Below are 18,780 nucleotides of genomic sequence, written 5' to 3'. Positions count from 1 at the left end.
GAATGAAACGTTACCAATCGAAATCAAAACATAAGGTATGGCATGCCCTCTGCTATTTTTGGCTCTTTGAAAATGGCTGACCAAAAGCAACTTTAAAAAGGATAACATAAAGTGCTCATTTCTCATTAAAAACACATTAACATTAAAAATAAGCAATAAAAGGATGAAATATCCCCCCCATCAAAAAAACTGCACATTGTTCTGGTGTTTGAGTAGAGGAAAATTCAGCGCAGATTTTTTTTTTGCCCAGCAGAAAAAATGCGGGTCTGATAGGGTTAAACATCACATTACGCAACATAATGTGGTGAACCATCCAAAACTTAAGAATTTAACATTGGGACACGTACTTTTTCACAGCACAGTAATGTAAGTTTTTTGCCATCAAGCTTGCATAAGTCAACCAATGCAAAACCAGATCATCAGGCTTGCATTAAAGTCCCAACAATGCATAACAATCAGCCACAGATAAGATGGTGAAATGATTGATCTTTAGATATCATGTCACCGAACTATTGGCTGATGGATATCACGTTTCCTAGCCATAGCATCATCTTAACATCAGTCATCAATCACTTTGTAAGTGATACTTCTCAGGATTCCACCCTGAGCTTATCTGTCATTGTAAAATGTTCTGACCGCATACTTTCTGCCCGTTTTTAGAAAGGAAAATTATTCTTACATAATCAACAGTAACCAGATCCAATTAAGGTAGGATCAGCATAAGTTAAGAATGTCACATTAGATATATAACATAACCAGAAATATAATCGTGCACACAGAGACAAGTTTCTTTAAAGCAGTAATGTGAAGTAATTTCTTCACATGCCAAATAGGGTCACAAGTAAAGTAATTAAACATTGTCCAACAAATAAAGCATGAAAAAATAATTTATATGTTGTATATTTGACAAAATAATCGCGTTTCTGAAGTTCGAGTCCGAAAGGGGACGAACCCGGAAGTGATACGTCACACCGGGAACGCGATGGCACTTCCATGCATACGGCCGCCATACAAAGCCCTTCAAACAATGATTCAAAAAGCGATATAAGCGATAGATCGAGCGCAAGGGAGGAGATCCAAGTTTTTGAAGACTTGGAGGAAAAAGAGGAGCTTGGAATTTTATGTTGGACCTAACATGTATTAGCCAGACGCTAATCAGGATGCAAACAATGTGCCTAGACTACCTGACATGGAATGGATACAAGACCCATCGAGATTACAACATTGGTAAGATATAGGCTGTTATTATTTTCATGATTTGAAGATGCAGGCATTTGCACATAATTTTTTGTTTTTGTCTATCTGATGACATTGTTAAAAAAAATAATATTCAGACTTCATGTTCATTTTGGCAGATCTGGCAGCTCTCGTGCATATAAAATAATAATATAAAAACGTTGGGGGATATCTTGACCGAGTGACCCACACGACACCTTTATTGGCTTTTACAACTTTACTCAACTTCTTGCCAAGTGACTCTGAACAACAACTTTTCTCTCTTTTAGTCAAGGAGTAAGGCACAAACAATAACACATCTAAATGACATGCGTACCCTCTACTGGTGAACTCCCGTATTACAACTAAATAATATCCACTATATCACAGTCGTCGATGGCTTTCTCCACTTTATTGTGGCAACAATAAGAAAACAAAGTGGCATCTAATGGCGTGAGGAATGTAGTTTTTTCACACAAGCGAACAGATTACAAAGCACCACTTCAGTGTTGTCCCGAGACTACATTTCCCATGATTCACTGCGTGACCTGCGCGCTCGCTGATTCGCTGCGAGATTGACTCAATGCCAACACGCTAAATTGTCACCTGTCAGCGGCTCTCGCGAAACAAACTAGAAGGCGGTGTGTGTCTCTTACTGCAGTGTGACTGTGAATTACCGTGACGCCGACCTGCTTATGTGCACATCCACACCCCTTTCCCGATTGACAGTGGAATAACCTTTTCGGACAAGATCGTAGATGACGCACAATTTAAACACGCTTAACCTAGCGAATGCAAAAGCAACTATGATCGGGGATTGCCACGAGTTAACTTTCGGCTAACGTCGCTAGTTTATACTGTTCATTCCACAACCGTTATTAACAACACTGCATATCAGACATGCATGCGCATATGTATGCACACATGCATATATTAGTGCACTTACTGGTGTCTTGACTAAAAAAAATCTTCAGAGATCAGTGTATTATTCAAATACAACATGGACCATGCCATCACCTCCCAAATCTGCTCATCCAGTAACTGATGGAAAGCTCATAGAGTCTGACATTCATATGCTATTCTGGGAAAAAAATGAAATAATGCAAACAGAGAATCCACCTACTCTGGGAAGCAGTTTCTTCCTTTTCTTTGGTTCTCTGTGGAGTACTGCTTTTTGTGGGTTCATATAAAGATAATTGGGGAGGTGTAGATAGGGTACGGTGTTCCCAGGCTGGTGAACGTCGGGGTTTGGGTGGTGCTGTGAGATCAGGTGATCCTGGAAGAAAATGACATGCAAGCACTGTCATTGTACAACTACAAGTAAAGTGATGCAAATATCTAAACATAAATGGGACCCTCTGTTTGAAATGTAGCTTTCTTTGGTGTACTTACAACATTAAAGCAGTAGACAACAGTAAGTATAAAATAACCAAGTGAAAGATGATTGGACCACTTTTTACGTATGCAAATCCTATTTCTTACACATCTGACAATGGAAAAAAATGTTTAAACAAAAAAATGGCACTGCCTATGAGTGCAGCGTTTTTGTGACGAACGTGATATTAGTCAGGCCACACTTGTACAGCACATAAATGCTGATGCACTTGAAACAAGTAAAAAGTAGCAAAGAAACTAGGCGTGCACGCTTGATTTTTTTCTGTACATGTGTAACCTGTTGCCGTCTTTCTCCTTTCTTTGTCCGAGACTCAGACAAAGCCTGCTTCACTTCCTGTGACCATTAAAGCATGTATTGTTGGAGCATAGCACAATGTGTAGCCAATCCGTGACAAGTAGGAGAGACAATCTGAAATATGTGCATTTGATTGGCTCAAATATTAAGGCCATTTAAAAATGTTTTGACAACAGCTATTTCACCTACATATAGGGAATATTGGCGGTGATGTACGTTTGCGTCACTTTCACATTAGAAAAATGAAATCATGTTACTTTTCACTTTATTAAGATTACTTCAATCGAGATACAAATGATCAAGGTGTTGTTGATTCTTTTAAATTTGACCGAACTGAGCTTGGACAAGCAGATGGAAGATGGATCAAGTTGCTCTCCCTGTGACCCAAGCTTGGCAGGGATGAAGTTGGGTCAATCATTTTATTCAATGAAAAATTTGATTCGAAAAACCAGCTGATATATATTTTCACATTTATATTTTTCGGTGTACTCATTTATGTTGAGCACTGTGCCTGACTTGAAAATACTAGCAATACATAACTGTCAACGTTGTTTTTAAATTGTTTTGGCAACAACTTGGAGACGTACTGTAGGTAAACACTATATCCTAGTGAGTGATCCTTACTTACACAATAGCTTCTTTATGCTTAGATTTTATGGTGATAAATTTCAGGTCTCTGCAGGCATGAAGGCTGTTTTATCCATCCAGTACTTTTTTTCTTAAATTGCTGTTGACAGCACTAATGCTTGATTATCAGCAGTAGTGAAATCTGCCAACATAATGTTTCAGGGTTAGTTGAATCCCTTACCATTTTGGTAAGTTTACAATTAAAAAAAACAAAAAAAAAAACAGTTGAGGTTCCCACATCCCTGTCCAATGAAATGCTTGCAACCAATGATCTGGCTATCCTAATTGGAATTGTGTCCTTAAAAGTACTCAACTTTTTCATTTGATCAGGGTTAATTTGATGAAATATAAAAATATAAAGTATATTTTATGACTGGATAGGACTGCAATCTAGATCATCTGTTACTTACTTGATAAGAAAAACATTCCTATACAGAGCAAACATCCCTCACAGGGATTGAAATACATCATTGTGCTGCCTAGTCAGTATTGTTGATGTGCTACTTTATATTTTTATCTTAATTTGATGACATGCCGAACAACAGTATCCTATCAGAACACAAACATATTCAAATAAGGTTAGGATTTTATCCAAACAGATATCTTACATGCAAGTAATGAGTGATATTAACATAATAATACCGTAAAAACTCAAGAGTACTTTCAAGTTCAAATATTCACCAAATTAGTTTGGAGTTTGATTTGAAGTTTAAATAGCCACCCAAAATTACAATATGGAGTTCTATCAATACAGAGTTAGGGATCATGAGAGCCAAAAACTCCTAAAATTGCCAAGGAAGAGACGAAAGCTCTCAGGCGGTAGCATAAGAAGCTACGGTGGGAACCTTTACACCAATAATTATCCTCATGCTCTTTGTTGTGTCCCAAACAAACCAACTCCACCAAGCTTTATCCTTCTAATTTGTATCCAATTGTTGAATACGAGCTCTTTGAAACCACCCCAGCCTTGATTCAACCTTAATCATGCATCCTGCTACCTAAACATTCCCATGCTCCATTTTTTGAACTCTCACTCTCTCACCTTCCTCACCCCCTTTCTAAGGTCTACAATGCTATCATCTCTGCCTCCACACACGAAAGCACCCTGCTGCAATCTCACTCTGCTATGGAAAACAAGGCCTGATCAATAGAGGGCTTGCCGAGGTTCAAGTATATCCAGTTTAAATCTGTGATGGATGTGTTTGTCTTTGCATTTGCAAGCTTTGAGGGATTATGTGAGTAGCTACATGAATATAAGAGGCAAAGAGGGGGGAAAGGGATATATATAAGGGATTGTCAAGTGAGGGCAAGTGTAAAGGCTTATGATGTTTCAAAAATATGATAAACATTAGGTCCAGTGGTAAATTGAAGCATGAGATAGTCTTTCACCAGGTTAGAATTCTTGTATTTTTTTCCGCATTAATTATTCTTCAGTCTGATAGCTCTCCAGCATCGGACTTGCCAGTTTCACTATAACAGCAAAAAACACTACAGGCAATTCCAGACTTCTGTAACACGTGTGTTCGTCTTCAATTTCACTCCCATTCATTAAACACATTTTCATTGAAAATAAATTATTTCCAAGATGGAGCAGAAAATTATGAAATACTAAGTGATGGAAATGAAATCCTAAAATTTTTCATTGATCATCTCCATATGAGCAATTGCACATTTTTCATTCGGGTACTTCATCACTGCTATCTTTAGCTGGCAAAAGAAAAATGGTTAATAAAAGATGTATACCGTTTTAAAATGTTGGTAGAGTAAAATTGAAGTTACTTGAGGAATCATTATTTGAAACTAAATTTCTAATTAATAGACCCTACCCACGTGACGTCACAACTCCGTCCTCCTGACTGGTGCCGCCCAATTGTCCGTCAACACATCGTGTTTACCTGTTACGGCTACGTACATTCCTCTTATTTACGGCGTGTTTTTCTGCTCGTTAACATTAATAATCAAAATGGTGAAGGCGTGTGTGGCGGTCGGTTGCAATAACAGAGAAGATAGACGGAGAGACTTGAAGTTCTACCGGATTCCGAGAGACCCCAGAGAGGAGAGCGAGATGGGCTGCTGCAATTCGACGAGAAAACTGGGCTCCAAACGATTACCACAGATTATGTAGTCGTCATTTTATATCTGGTAAGATGCATTTAATATATATTTAGAGGGTTTTGGGCTGACAACCACAATTAAGATCATTGCTAGGCTAATCGCCGACAACATACACGTATGTATGTAGTGAGAGTGCTATCGCTAAACCATATAAACATTAAAAGCCCTAGCTCCATTGACAAATGACATGAAATACATTAGACTTGACAGTGGATGTTAGCAAGAACAAAAGATTTTGAATTGAAAATTTCGTAACTCACCTTTCCAAGCACAAAATAGATTCCTGCCGAATTTTCGTGGACGAGGACCTGTTTCACCCAACCAGCAACGAAGTATTTATAAGCCTCCAAGCGCTTAAAGTTTTTCAAACTTTCGTGAGAATAGGCTGATTTTGTGTGGACAAGATAGTTGTAAATATCAGGGTAGCTAGCAGATGTCAGGCAAAGACGGCGTAGACCGCGGGTCGAAAAACATCGATTTAGGCATCAAATATGGATCTGGCGAATGGATAAACTGAAGCTTTTCCACATAACGCCTTTTATGCAACGCATCCAGTGAGTTTACGGCATCCGAAAGCACCGGGTCTTCCATGAAATGCATTATAAATTGCTCGATCAATTGAGACCATTGATAATACAGACACAAAATGACGGACAAGGGGGCGGAACAATACAGCGATCACGTGATTTTGTGACGTCGGTGGGTAGGGTCTATAACCAAAGGAAAATTACATTAATGCAACCAAGCTGTTTATTCTGGTTTGATACTGGGTTTGTATGGTGTGCAGTGTGCATATTTACCTGTGCCACGTCTCTTGTTCTCAATTTCATCCGTTTTCCGGTTAAGGACTGACTCACACGGTGTCTTGGAGATTGGACTTGAAGTAGGTCCACTTTCCACTTTGGCCTTCATACTGCTATCTTTATCTAATTCTTTCAATTTTGTGCCATTATGTTTTGTAGGGTGTTTAATATGGACTGATCCACTTGCAGCACTGCTGGTCAGGGATACGGTGTCATCTGTGTCAAGATCATGGTCAAGGCTGTGGCATAGTTTAGAGCTAGAGTCCTGAAGTACTTGGCTTTCGGCAATGCTGTTGCTCAGGGAAGGGGTGATACTTTTGGGTGCAACAGTGAAGAGAGATTGAGGTTGAATTTTGGGCTTTGGGGATTGTGGCCTCATAGTTTTTAAAATTTTCGATGAGATTGTTGGTGACTGAGCCATCTTAGTGCACAAAGCTGGAGAATGTTTTTGACTTGATTGGCTAACAGGGATGGGAATACAAGTAGAAGCACCATAAGAGTCTGGGGGGATTGAATCTGTACTTGCAGGGGGGGCTGGGGCCTTCCTTCTCCTCTGCTGGCTTTCTGACTCAGAGCCCATCTGATGAAAAAAAAAAGTGAAAAGAGGGGAAAAATAGTCATGATTAGTGAAATTATATTAAAAACCTCAAAGTGCTGGTAGCACTTCCATTGGACAAAAATTCCCATTGAGATCAATTATATTTGGAATAAATTATTCCAGAGTCCAAACTGCCATGACCATAATTTATTTATAACCGTGAGTAATGTAGAGGCGAGGTTTTATACAACATTCGATTATTTATATTCAATAATTTTTTAAAGAATAATGGAGAGTAAGATCAATAGAAAACTGGTGCATGTGAGCGCTGTAGACTCTTGGTCTGTTATGGTGGTGAAATCAGCAAGCATTTTACTGGTTGATGAACCCTCCTTCCCTCATTTCATAATAATGAGCTGTGGGTCAAGATTACAGATCGTACAAGAGGGTGAAATGAGTTCCCGCTACAGGGTGTCTGATTCCCCTAGTAATTGCATGAGTGACTTGGTTACTGGGAGGGCCTCAGGGTTGTGAGATGCTAGATGAGGCGGCTGTTCAGAGTACATTCCACTCAGGAGGCCCCAGGGATGACCCAGAACATGCTGGAGAAACCACATCTCCCAGCTGGATGAGGAACAACTCAGGATCTCCCAAGAGCTAGATGAAGTGGCTGGGGAGATAGGAATCTGGGTTTCATTGATAAAGCTGCAACCAATCTGACCCAACCTGAGAAAAGCTGAAGCCAGTGGATGGATATTTAATTGATAGTCATACAAGTGTACTGTAGGCAGAGGTCGATCAGTTCATGCTAATCGGTATTCTTCCATTCCCAAAAACAAAATCAAGTTCAATAGGAAGTAGCAACTTACTTAAAGTACTAGCGTCAGTGATAATCATTGTTTATCACTTTCAGAGATAACTATCATGGCACTGAATCGAACCCAAATGAAAGTTCTCAGACAAATGTTTATATAACTTCAGTGGGTACAGATAGGTCATTTTTATTGTTTTCTCTATTGAAAAATTTCAGAGAAAAAAAAACTAATTTGGGGCAGGGGGATGGGCGGTCAAATTGTTAATTATTGGAATGAGAGTTTTGTTTTTTTGTGTTTTTTTCTAACCAATAGCTCACAACAGTACACCCTTAGCCAAAGGTTTTGAGGGTCTCGTTCAACTGTACGGTGAAAAGTCTCAAAATGTATGACCGTGTGTGTAGAATATGCAGTTCAGGGCTACCAAGTATAGAGTTCTAATGGCTCACAAGAAAATCATGATGAAAACATTTTCTTTTACGGCATTCAAACTTCAAAGTGCAAATTGCGAAAGTTATTTGTGTGTGTATGTGTCTGTATAGTAAATCAGCCTGCAAAATGACACCGTCAAGAATGAACTTTCAAGTAATTAAATCCAAGTGGACTTTTGGCAAGCATCTGAGTACTCAATTCACAATGCCAACACTTCTCTTACGTGTCTCAACAGCAAACATTATAATGCATGTCATCAGTAATAGAATTAATTCAATGAAGTACTTTTTTACATCACTATCACTCATTCCATTATGATGACATCACTTTTATTGTTCAAGGCACGGCTAATATGTAATGCACCCCTGCTAAATGGCATGTTTTAACGTTGAACCATTGATCACCTTTGAGATTGAATTTACAAGCCAGTAACGGATGGGTTGTCAACTGGTTCAAAAATAATTTGTGAACAAGTGCCAACAAAATATAAGTATTTAAACACTTCTTTGCCATTTGTCTCCAATAGAAATTACAGTAAAAAGGTAAATACCGACACGTTTCCGAGTTACTTCCGCATTCCTGCTCGAGACTTCCGTTTTACACGTTCTCTAACCAAAACAACAATGAAACTAGAGTTGCATCACTCATCAAAATCCCTCATAAAAGACAATTTGGAAATACCGCATCCATCTGCCATCATTACGACATGGGAAGACAACATGAAGAAATGGCAAAAAGTCACAGCAGTCAAAAAAATCTTGTATTGTATTGATTTAATGGCTTTGGAAAGAAACACAATCAGGAAACTAAAAACCTCCAAGGCACAGCAACAAAATTGAATGTGTCCTAATACATGAACACGGGAATTTTGTGTTCATGAAGGCAGATGTGGAACCAAGAAATGATGATGATTGTCATTGTGATTAAGTTTAATATTATTTACTACAACTACAGCTATGGCTGCAACACATGCTAACTACTAAGCTATGCTCGCAACTGATGCTAATCAGTATACTGTATGTAATGTCTGTGTAGGATTGTACAGTTATGTTCAATTTGACACCAATTCTGTGTTGTGTGTCACAGCTGAGACATCATTAGCTTTGCTGAACTATATTAAACAACGATAAAGAAATGGAAAAAACTCATCTACTACAAATCATACACGGGCTTCTTACCCTAAATGCATGAATGCGAGTGTTACAAGTTTTTTGTTTACATGTTAGGCAAGAGAAGACATTTTGATGTGCCTCACAACGACTTACTGTATGTTGATGGACATATGTTGAGACTATGTGCATTCTATTTTTCACAAATGCTGCCTAAAGTTGTAGATGACTGATGAGTGAAGGCTCCAGTTATGCTCCACCTACGTTAAATTTTCTAATACATGTATACTGTATATGTATACGTATACATATATACCAATATATACAGTGGGGAGAACAAGTATTTGATACACTGCCAATGGGTTTTCCCATTGGCAGTGTATCAAATACTTGTTCTCCCCACTGTACATATTCACATACATACATACATAGGCACTTTCAGGCCTCATCTACGTTGTGCTGAATTCATTTTTGGAAATTCCGTTGGTTCTTCTGCTTTGATTTTGCAGTTTAAAACTTTAAAACTTTGTCTACTTCAACCGTACTTCATGATGTTCTGTCTAACCCGGAAGTCTGTCTACTTCAACTGCACTTCGTGGTGTTCCCGTTTAAACCGAAAGTTCATAGCAGAAAATGTCAAAGATGGCGCCGCCCATGTTTCGCTCAAGAAATGTGTCTATATAAATCAATTTAACACATGCTCCTCTATTACAAGATGCTGTTTGTACTTTCTTTTAATCTATGGGGGGGACAAAGGAGAATGAACAGGTCGACGGACAGGTTGGTCTTCATGAAGTCAATTATCTATGAATCAATGTGAAGGACTATGGGCAAGTTTCAACAGTGTATAAAGCCTTTCTCTAAAAAGCCCAATTACTGCTGAATTCAGCTCTTCAATACAAAACACTGACAACATGCCTGGAGCTGCATGTAGTGTTTCATCATGCAGTAGGTCAATCCAAACTGGGTTTTTGCCAGCAAGACTAAGTTTACCCGTGAACTCACTGAACTCACTGCATGGCATGCTATGTAAATCTAAATGCCCCCCAACTGGTTGTCTTTCTCCCTTGATGGTCCCCCACTTCTCTGCCTCACTTGTATTCATACATACATGAATACTGTCACATACCAGTGGATGTGGGCCAAAGTTGAAGCTGAAATGGATGACTGACTTTCCAATGAAGACAAATGTGTGTATGTGGTGCAAGCACATGCATGTGTGGAAGCATGTTAGTGAATGTTCCCTGCAGAGTGTAATATAAGATGGCAAAATTAAGCCAATGCTGCTCTTGTTGCCTTACGGACGCAACTTTTTTAAACTTGTGAGTGACATTGACTGGCTGCATTTCATTAGATTCAAGGTCACAACTTTGAAAGTGCAGCAACACCTCTTAAAGAAGTTTATGCTAAACTGTTGTGTTTTGCTTTTTGAACATTATATGATCTTCAATGAAAAGTAACTCAGAAACAACACATTTGAGAATTGTTGTGTTTTGCTTTCTGAACATTATGTGATCTTCAATGAACAGTAACTCAAAAACAACACATGTGAGAACACGGGTAGGTTATAAAAGGGAATGCGCCTTTATGCAAAACCGATTAGAGGGTCTTGACAGGACAGTTTGGCGTGTCTATTAAATTTTCCACTCCATGGTTTAAGAGGCAAAGGGCCCCATGTTAGAGCATGTTGATCAGATAGGACCACCCATGGTGGCTTCAACCTGGTGGCGTGACCATTCATCACTTGTTTTGAGGCACTCTTGATGGGTGAGGGGCTTTGTACCAGGGCAACATGACGGCACTAATATGGAATGTGAAATGGAGTATGAGCCTATATGACAGAGGCTTACAGTGGAAACCTATACATCTGTACACTACATTACCTAGTTTTATGTTTACAGATGTGAAACGAAAGCACACAAAGAAAAAAACGGATGGACCTTAATTATATTCTGAAGCTGCTTTGTCAAATGTTTGTAATCTTTGAAGAGTACAATGACATCTCAAGACTCAATGCATACTGGAGCAAAAAGTGCTGTCCAACATCAATAGATGCAGTACATACTGTAGGTCAAGGGTCCTCACACAGCATACTGACCCAAAAAAACAGCTACAAAGTTGTTTTTTTACCTAAATCATCCATTAAACCGGTATCTGTCAACTACTACTACTACTACAAAAAAAAAAAGACCCCTGCTACCCCAGGATACGGCCGAGATCTTGACATGAGTGTGGAAGAGAATGGACGTGTAATGAAGAAATAGTCTCTCTTCCACCCCATTGCCATCCACCTGACCGCCTTTGACCTTTATATACATTCAATAATAAATGGTCGTTAGGTTTTTGCCTGACTCAATCTGGATAGAGTATTGTAGTGAGTGGTACCCATGATTTATATCAGATTTCAATGTCAGATTATCTTGTAGTGTAAGGCCACCCTTATATGCACAGGAAGGTTCATGTGAGGAGGGTGTACTGATTATTCTATCCACCAGAAATTAAATATTTAACGTAATATGATACTAAAGTTGTACCGATACCGATACCAGTATCGACAGGGGGTGCCGATCCGGCCCGAATTGGTGGTATCGGTATGGACGAGTACCAACATTTAGGGCGCCGATACCATCAACTGGCGTCACTTGAGCGCAAATGAACTGACCTCCCCACGTGAGCTAACTTCCCAAATCCCGATGCATGACGTCTGTATGATTTTGACTCGAAATTACCACACGAAAATATTTAAGTCTTCAATATTCAGGATGTTCACTACAACGCATATCCGCGATGTTGCGCGGCTTTTCTAACATGACATTCACAAACGATTAGCATGCGTAAGCTAACGCCCGCTGTTGGAGCGCCGATGGGATCAGAAAGGTTAAGACTGTGAGAGACTAAGCAAACTCATGGTTTCATGATGAACAATGAGTGGCAAATTAAGAGCGCCTACTTCAAACTCGTCTTGTTTATGAAAGTCGATTCTCATATGCCGGTGTTGTGCAGTAATGAGCAGAAGTGTGGCCAGAAAACACTCAAGCGGCGCAGCGCGAACACGAGATATCATCAGATAGCAACCTAGATGTCCTATGTTAGATCCCATGCTAACTCTCACGCACACACACTAGATATCATCAAATAGCAACCTAGATGTGCTACATTAGATCCCATGCCATTAGCTGCGTGAGCCCAGAGCGACGCCATATTGTCCATTGATGAATTAGAAACCGCCGTGACTGAATGGAAGTTAAGCAGGCCAAATCAATCCATACCAGTGACGATAGATAATGCTGCAAATACTGTTAATTCAGCACATGTTACAGATGGACTCAGACCACAAATAGGATGTTTTGCTTATATGGTAAATAAAGCTGCTAAGAGAGCTGCAGCAATCAACAGTGTGCCCCACTTTACAAACAGTTAAGATTGTTCTCAGCACTTATATACAAAATTTCTTCACATCAGTAAGAAGTGGGCACATAAATATTATGCACTAAAATGCTTACTAAAATGATGGCACTGTTATTTTTGATTGTTAGCAAAAAAAAAAAAAAATAATAATAATAATAATAAGAGTTGTATTTTCTGTTTCAGAGCATTAAATGTATTGAATTGTATCGAAAATCGTACCGAACCGTGACTTAACTGTATCGTTGCATCCCTTATACATATATATATATATTTTTTTTTATTTTGCAAACAGTGGTATCGGAATGGTATCGGTATCGGCCGATACTGCACAGCCAGGTATCTATCGGTATCGGGCCCAAAAAATGGTATCGGTGCAACACTATATGATACAAACTAAATTGACAAAATAAACCTGCATTACTAGTCAACAAGTGTTGTGCTAGGTACATTGCAGAGAAATGTATATCAAGAAAACCTTTTAACCAAAAATAAGTGAACTAATCATGGTGTGAAAAAAAAATAAAAAATAAAATACTTTTGAACCAATAAACAATAACCGGACATTTATTGTGAAAGAAGGAATAATATACATCTGGGGATTGAGCCAGAGATGACATTAATAAAAATTAAAGATGAATGCTTTTCAAGACAATTATTGGACTGATTGATAGTGGTGAAAAACAAGACTCCCTTTGCTGCGCAAGATTTATTTCTCCACAAAGATACAAGACAGCCACCTCAATCAAACAAGCAGCCAGGCAGACACAAGTAAGAAAGCAGCAAGCAGAAAAACAAATGTGTAGCAGACAAAGTACTCCAAATGCATCATGCTCTTTACTGTACTTAAAATACCATATTACACGTTACATTATGAAGAGGAAGAAAAGGTGGAAGGTATTGAAAAAAAAAAATCACGGAAAAAAAAAAAAAAAAAAAAACATAAATTGGGTCCAGAAAAGTAACAGTATGTTCACAAGCTATGGGGAAGTACACAAACTAAACTTTTAAGAGTACTGCAAAAGTGGCAACACAATTACCCTCTTATTCTTGAGTATTTAATACTAACAACCTATGACTAAAAATGCTTTGACTTCAACAACAATAACATAGAAACAGTTAAATAAAAATGTGAAAAACTAAATTGCATGCTTCAGTCTTCCCAAGCATAGAGCAAAAACATGTATTCAATTTGTGCCGTGAGAGCAAAAACACGTATTCAATTTGTGATTTGTTAGTTATGTAGCCTGATGAGAGATAGCACAGTGGTTTTACCACTGTATGTTGTTCAAGGATCGACAGTCATTGTGACTAGGGTTGTTTCGATCATGTTTTTTTGCTCCCGATCCGATCCCGATTGTTTTAGTTTGAGTATCTGCCGATCCTGATATTTCCCGATCCGACTGCTTTTTTTTGCTCCAGATTCAATTCCAATCATTCCCAATAATTTTTCCCGATCATATACATTTTGGCAATGCATTAAGAAAAAAATGAATAAAACTCGGACTAATATATACATTCAACATACAGTACATAAGTACTGTATTTGTTTATTATGACAATAAATCCTCAAGATGGCATTTACATTATTAACATTCTTTCTGTGAGAGGGATCCACGGATAGAAAGACTTGTGACTTTGTATATTGTGACTAAATATTGCCATCTAGTGTATTTGTTGAGCTTTCAGTAAATGATACTCTAGGCATGCCCAAATGCATGATGGGAAGTGGAACCATGACTGTGCATAGTGCTACTAATTGATATATCTTTGCGTTGGGAAATAACTTAAAAGTGTTAAGAAAGAGATCAGTTGCTACCTTGCTTCCCCACATTCCTTCCCATGATATTTCTAATCATAGGGAGAGGGATTGTAAGGCTTTAGCCAATTAAAAGGCTACAAAGGCTGCCAAATTTCACGCTACTCATTTTATACTGCCTTTAACCTCTCTATATAGGTAAAACGTCGCCACTACAGATTGAGCGCGACAATGCGTGAGTGGGTCCTGCAGCACATGCATTAATTGCGTTAAATATTTTAACGTGATACATTTTTTAAAAAATTAATTACCGCCGTAATCAGGATAAATTTGATAACCCTACCTTAAGTTTAAACTAAAGACTGTGGATGAGTGTAAGATATTATGTCTGTAACGTTATATACAATTAGAAAACGATTTAATAAAAAAAATATATATTAAAAAAAGGCATGGCCGATATTTTTTTGCCGATTCCGATACTTTGAAAATGACGTGATCGGAGCCGATCAATCCGGAGATCTCTAATTGTGACCTACCTTTTGTCATCCTGCTGCTACAGTATGTCTCAAGTATTTTAAAGATGTTTTTTATTCATTTATTTTTTAACTATCCCTTTTTCACTTCATCCTAAATCTTAGGCAGTGTTACGAAAGTTGACTTGAGTACTTGTGTTCGAAAATATATAAAACTTACACTTTATACTTGTATAAAAGTCAACATGTTAAAATGTAACTTTCAATATGCCATTGTTTTTATATATGAAGGACGCTGTTACTGTATTTTGTATAACCCAAGTAGCCTAGAAATTAGCTACAATTAGCAGCTAGCAACTAGTCCAAGGTGTACCCTGCCTCTCGCCTAAAGTCAGATGCTGTGATCTCGAACTCAACCACTCCTCAAGTGTGGAGAAGCGGTACAGAGAATTGATGGCTGGAAGTCATTTCGATTTCCATTAAAATAACAATCTCATGTATTTTACCGTGAATATTTTATCCTGTCAAGTTCTTCTCTAGGGTGTGGCACCTAGCGCACAACCAGATTGTTAATGATATACCACTCAAGAACTAAAAAGGTTTATACTGTACGTTACACAAAGTGGACCTGCATTAGAACCCTTGTAAGACATTACCGTATCATATACTTCCTTCTGTATGTGTTCTTGTTCTTCAATGTTCTCTTAGTTATTCAGTTATTTCCATTTCCCCATAAAACAACAGACAGGAGAAGAATTACTGAACATTTACCCAAGATGCAATTACTATTATAGTTATACTGTAAAGCAGAAAGATTCAAACTTCATCAAAACAGGCGATGAAGACAAAGCTCCATTTCACAAACAAGAGTATCAGAAAGCCTATCACTTCTGGTTTTGTTTTTCTGGACTTAGTGTTCAAAAACAATTCAATTTGGTGTAATTCTCATGCAATCATTCTGTTCAGAAAAAAAAAGAAAGAAAACATGAGGCATTTGTAATTCAGCAAGCCCTTGCCATGCATGGACAGCTATGAATATCCATGAGACAGTGTCAGACGGGGTAACAGTTCAGACAAGGTATTAGAGCAAAGACAGATATATCTATTATTAAGCCAGTCAACAAGTCCTGAGTTTCCTAAATTATTCTCTGAGGCTGACCTTCAGACTTCTAGTTATGTCTCACTATTTTAAAAGATGGTGTGTCCATCACTCTAAATCTGACAAGATAATACACATTCTTTATGTCTGTGTATATAAAGGGGAATTCATTTCAAATCGTTTGACAATGACAAATGAGCAAAGCCAAGATACGTAGTTCAATGGCAGCAACCACAAATAGAAGCTCTGCGAAATGTCAGCGAGGATGTTACTTGGACCTTTGTTCAAATCATCTGAATTTACAAGCACTACTTTAAGATTTTTACACATCAATAACAGTAAACGATGTTTATTCATTGTCACTATTTTTTACCTGTAAACCTGGCTGTTTATACTTTCAATAATCCGTTTTTGTTTTAAATATTAAGCCAGTAAATTACAAAAGGCAGATTGCAAGATCCCCCACTTCAAATACATTTATTAATTCATCTTAATGTAAATAAAAATCATCTTAATGTAAATAAGAAATAGTTTATTGTGGAAGGCAATGAGGACCTTAACATTTCCCAGTCTATCAAATACAACCATAAATAATGAGACAGTAGGGAAATGATTTTTGTATGATGACACAGACTACTCTGTCTTAAGCTGCAGTCAAGCAGAACATCCAAATAAAAGCTTGTTTGAAGTACGTAAAAGAATAATTCTGGAATTCAAATTATAAGAGATGATGCAATTTGATCATTCCTGGTAGGTCTAAAGCTAGGTTTAGACAGCAGGTGGTCATGCACGAATATGATTTTTTCATTACTCCCACTCAAGTGAGGCACTGACTTGAGGGTCTGAACGTGGCAAGTCAAATAGAAGTGGACCATTCCAAATCCGAGCTGGGTCACTTTTGTTTGTGGTTTAAATCCGATCTGGGCTACATTTTTCCAGAATGTGGCGGCGGTCTGAACTGTCAAGTCTCCGAAATCGGAATTCATGCAGCAATGACGTCAGCAAAGAGCGAGAGCGCCAGGCAGGACGGCAGCGATGTATTAGTGTTAGCGCCTAGTAGAGCCGGGCGGTGTACCGAAAATTTACCGTTACCGAAATTCTTCACGATGACCGACCTAATTTTGACCATGTCGGTAAATTCGGTAATTTAATAAAGCAAGAAAATATAGTCTTTTCATCCACTTACGTATGAAGTCACGTGGTTATCAGGAACTCACACAAACAGATGCCCAGTAGGCTAACGCTAGCGGCTAACGCTACAAGCAAGCGTGATGGAGTCGGGCTTAAGGGAGCTTCGCCAAACTTTCACCCGACATTAAGTAGACGCTTGGCGGCCTCCAGACAGGCTTTCACCCGCTTTCCTCCCTGGTTCTCATGATTTCAGGAACGTGTTCTTTCAGTGCTTTCTACTGATAGCCAGGCCACAGGCTAACGCTAGCGGCTAACAGCGGCTACAAATGAACGTGATGAGTCTAATAGCGGCTCTAACTTTGTTGAAATGGCGGAACTGTGCACGGACTGCATCTAGCAATTAGTATGTCGCGTTATTTTGTACCTCTGTGTGTGTGTGTGATTTCTTTGATATCTTTTATGATGGTAAAGCACTGATCATAAATTATAATCCAACAGAGACCGTTTAATGGCCACAGCTATTTTTCTGTATGTGCTTGCTTAATTCTGTGTCATTACTGCCATCAATAAAATCTTAAATGTTTCATTGGCACAAGAGCAATATAGCTTTAATGTGTGTCTGTGTGGGGGGGTGCATGTATTAAAAAAATGCTCTGGTAAAAAAAAAAAAAAAAACCTTGAAGTAGACACCTGTGTTGAGTATGTCACAGCAGCCATTAACAATAAGTGGTTTGAAGTGTACTTTCAAGTGTAAGGCATTTGTGTTACAATGACATGTTTGCAAAGTCGTCGTATTGATTTTTATAATGTTGTACATTGTTCAAGTCATACAAGCTGTTATAAATGTTCATACTGTTCACAAGAAATCTTTATATACTTTATGTTTAGACTATGTACAATTGTTAAATATGTTCAATTGAAAGATGGTAAATAAATCAACGAGAAACTGTTCATTTGTATGTCATGCATTGATTCAGATTTTCAAATTATATAACACTCAGCTTTGGTGAATTTATCGTCATTTATCGTTATCGAGGTAAATCTGCTCAATTTATCGTGATATGTACTTACGGCCATATCGCCCAGCCCTAGCGCCTAGCTTGAACTGGGCTTTTACACAGTAGGTGGGCTTGACCACAGTCATAAAAATAAAAATAAAAAACATAAAACTAAGAAAAGGATAAGCCTGGTAATGGTTGGTTTTCTTTCTGTGTGCCAAAGGAGCAATATTTCAGTATTGTTTAAATGGCCGAGTCGGGTCAAACTGACGCACACACAAGGCTTGTGTGTTCGCCATGCACGCACAGCGCGTGCCTGCCTTCTATCAATCCATATAAACTTTGAGACTAAACATGGATTATTAATGTCTGTTATTTGTCCTTTTTGGAAATCAAAATATAATCACCGTGGAAAGACGTACAGCCAGCATGTGTAGTCATTTGTTTTGATGATTCTGCGCATGCGGGTCAGTTTGCGCAACATGTGTCCGACTGCGAGTTAGTGCGCATGCGCAATACTTGAATGGGCTCAGTGGACAAAGGTAGTCTGAACATGCATGCCAAAAAAAAGCAG

At 38.4% G+C, this 18,780-nt stretch overlaps 1 protein-coding gene across 4 annotated transcripts in view; it reads right to left on the bottom strand.

The window, feature by feature from the left end:
* cobl (cordon-bleu WH2 repeat protein) overlaps positions 1-18,780 on the bottom strand; it is a 67,499-nt gene that overhangs the window by 16,612 nt on the left and 32,107 nt on the right. For all 4 annotated transcript variants that reach the window (XM_057834761.1, XM_057834764.1, XM_057834763.1 and 1 more), the window contains 2 exons: positions 6,448-7,030; positions 2,339-2,491 (listed from right to left, as the gene is read on the bottom strand). In XM_057834761.1, coding sequence (XP_057690744.1) covers positions 2,339-2,491; positions 6,448-7,030 — 736 coding nt within the window. The remainder of the gene's footprint in view (positions 1-2,338; positions 2,492-6,447; positions 7,031-18,780) is intronic.

Source organism: Corythoichthys intestinalis, chromosome 4 (assembly GCF_030265065.1).
Source record: "Corythoichthys intestinalis isolate RoL2023-P3 chromosome 4, ASM3026506v1, whole genome shotgun sequence".
Classification (NCBI taxonomy): Eukaryota; Metazoa; Chordata; class Actinopteri; order Syngnathiformes; family Syngnathidae; genus Corythoichthys; species Corythoichthys intestinalis.
Note: the sequence above shows the minus strand (reverse complement) of the source record. Positions and strands in the feature narration are given on the sequence as shown.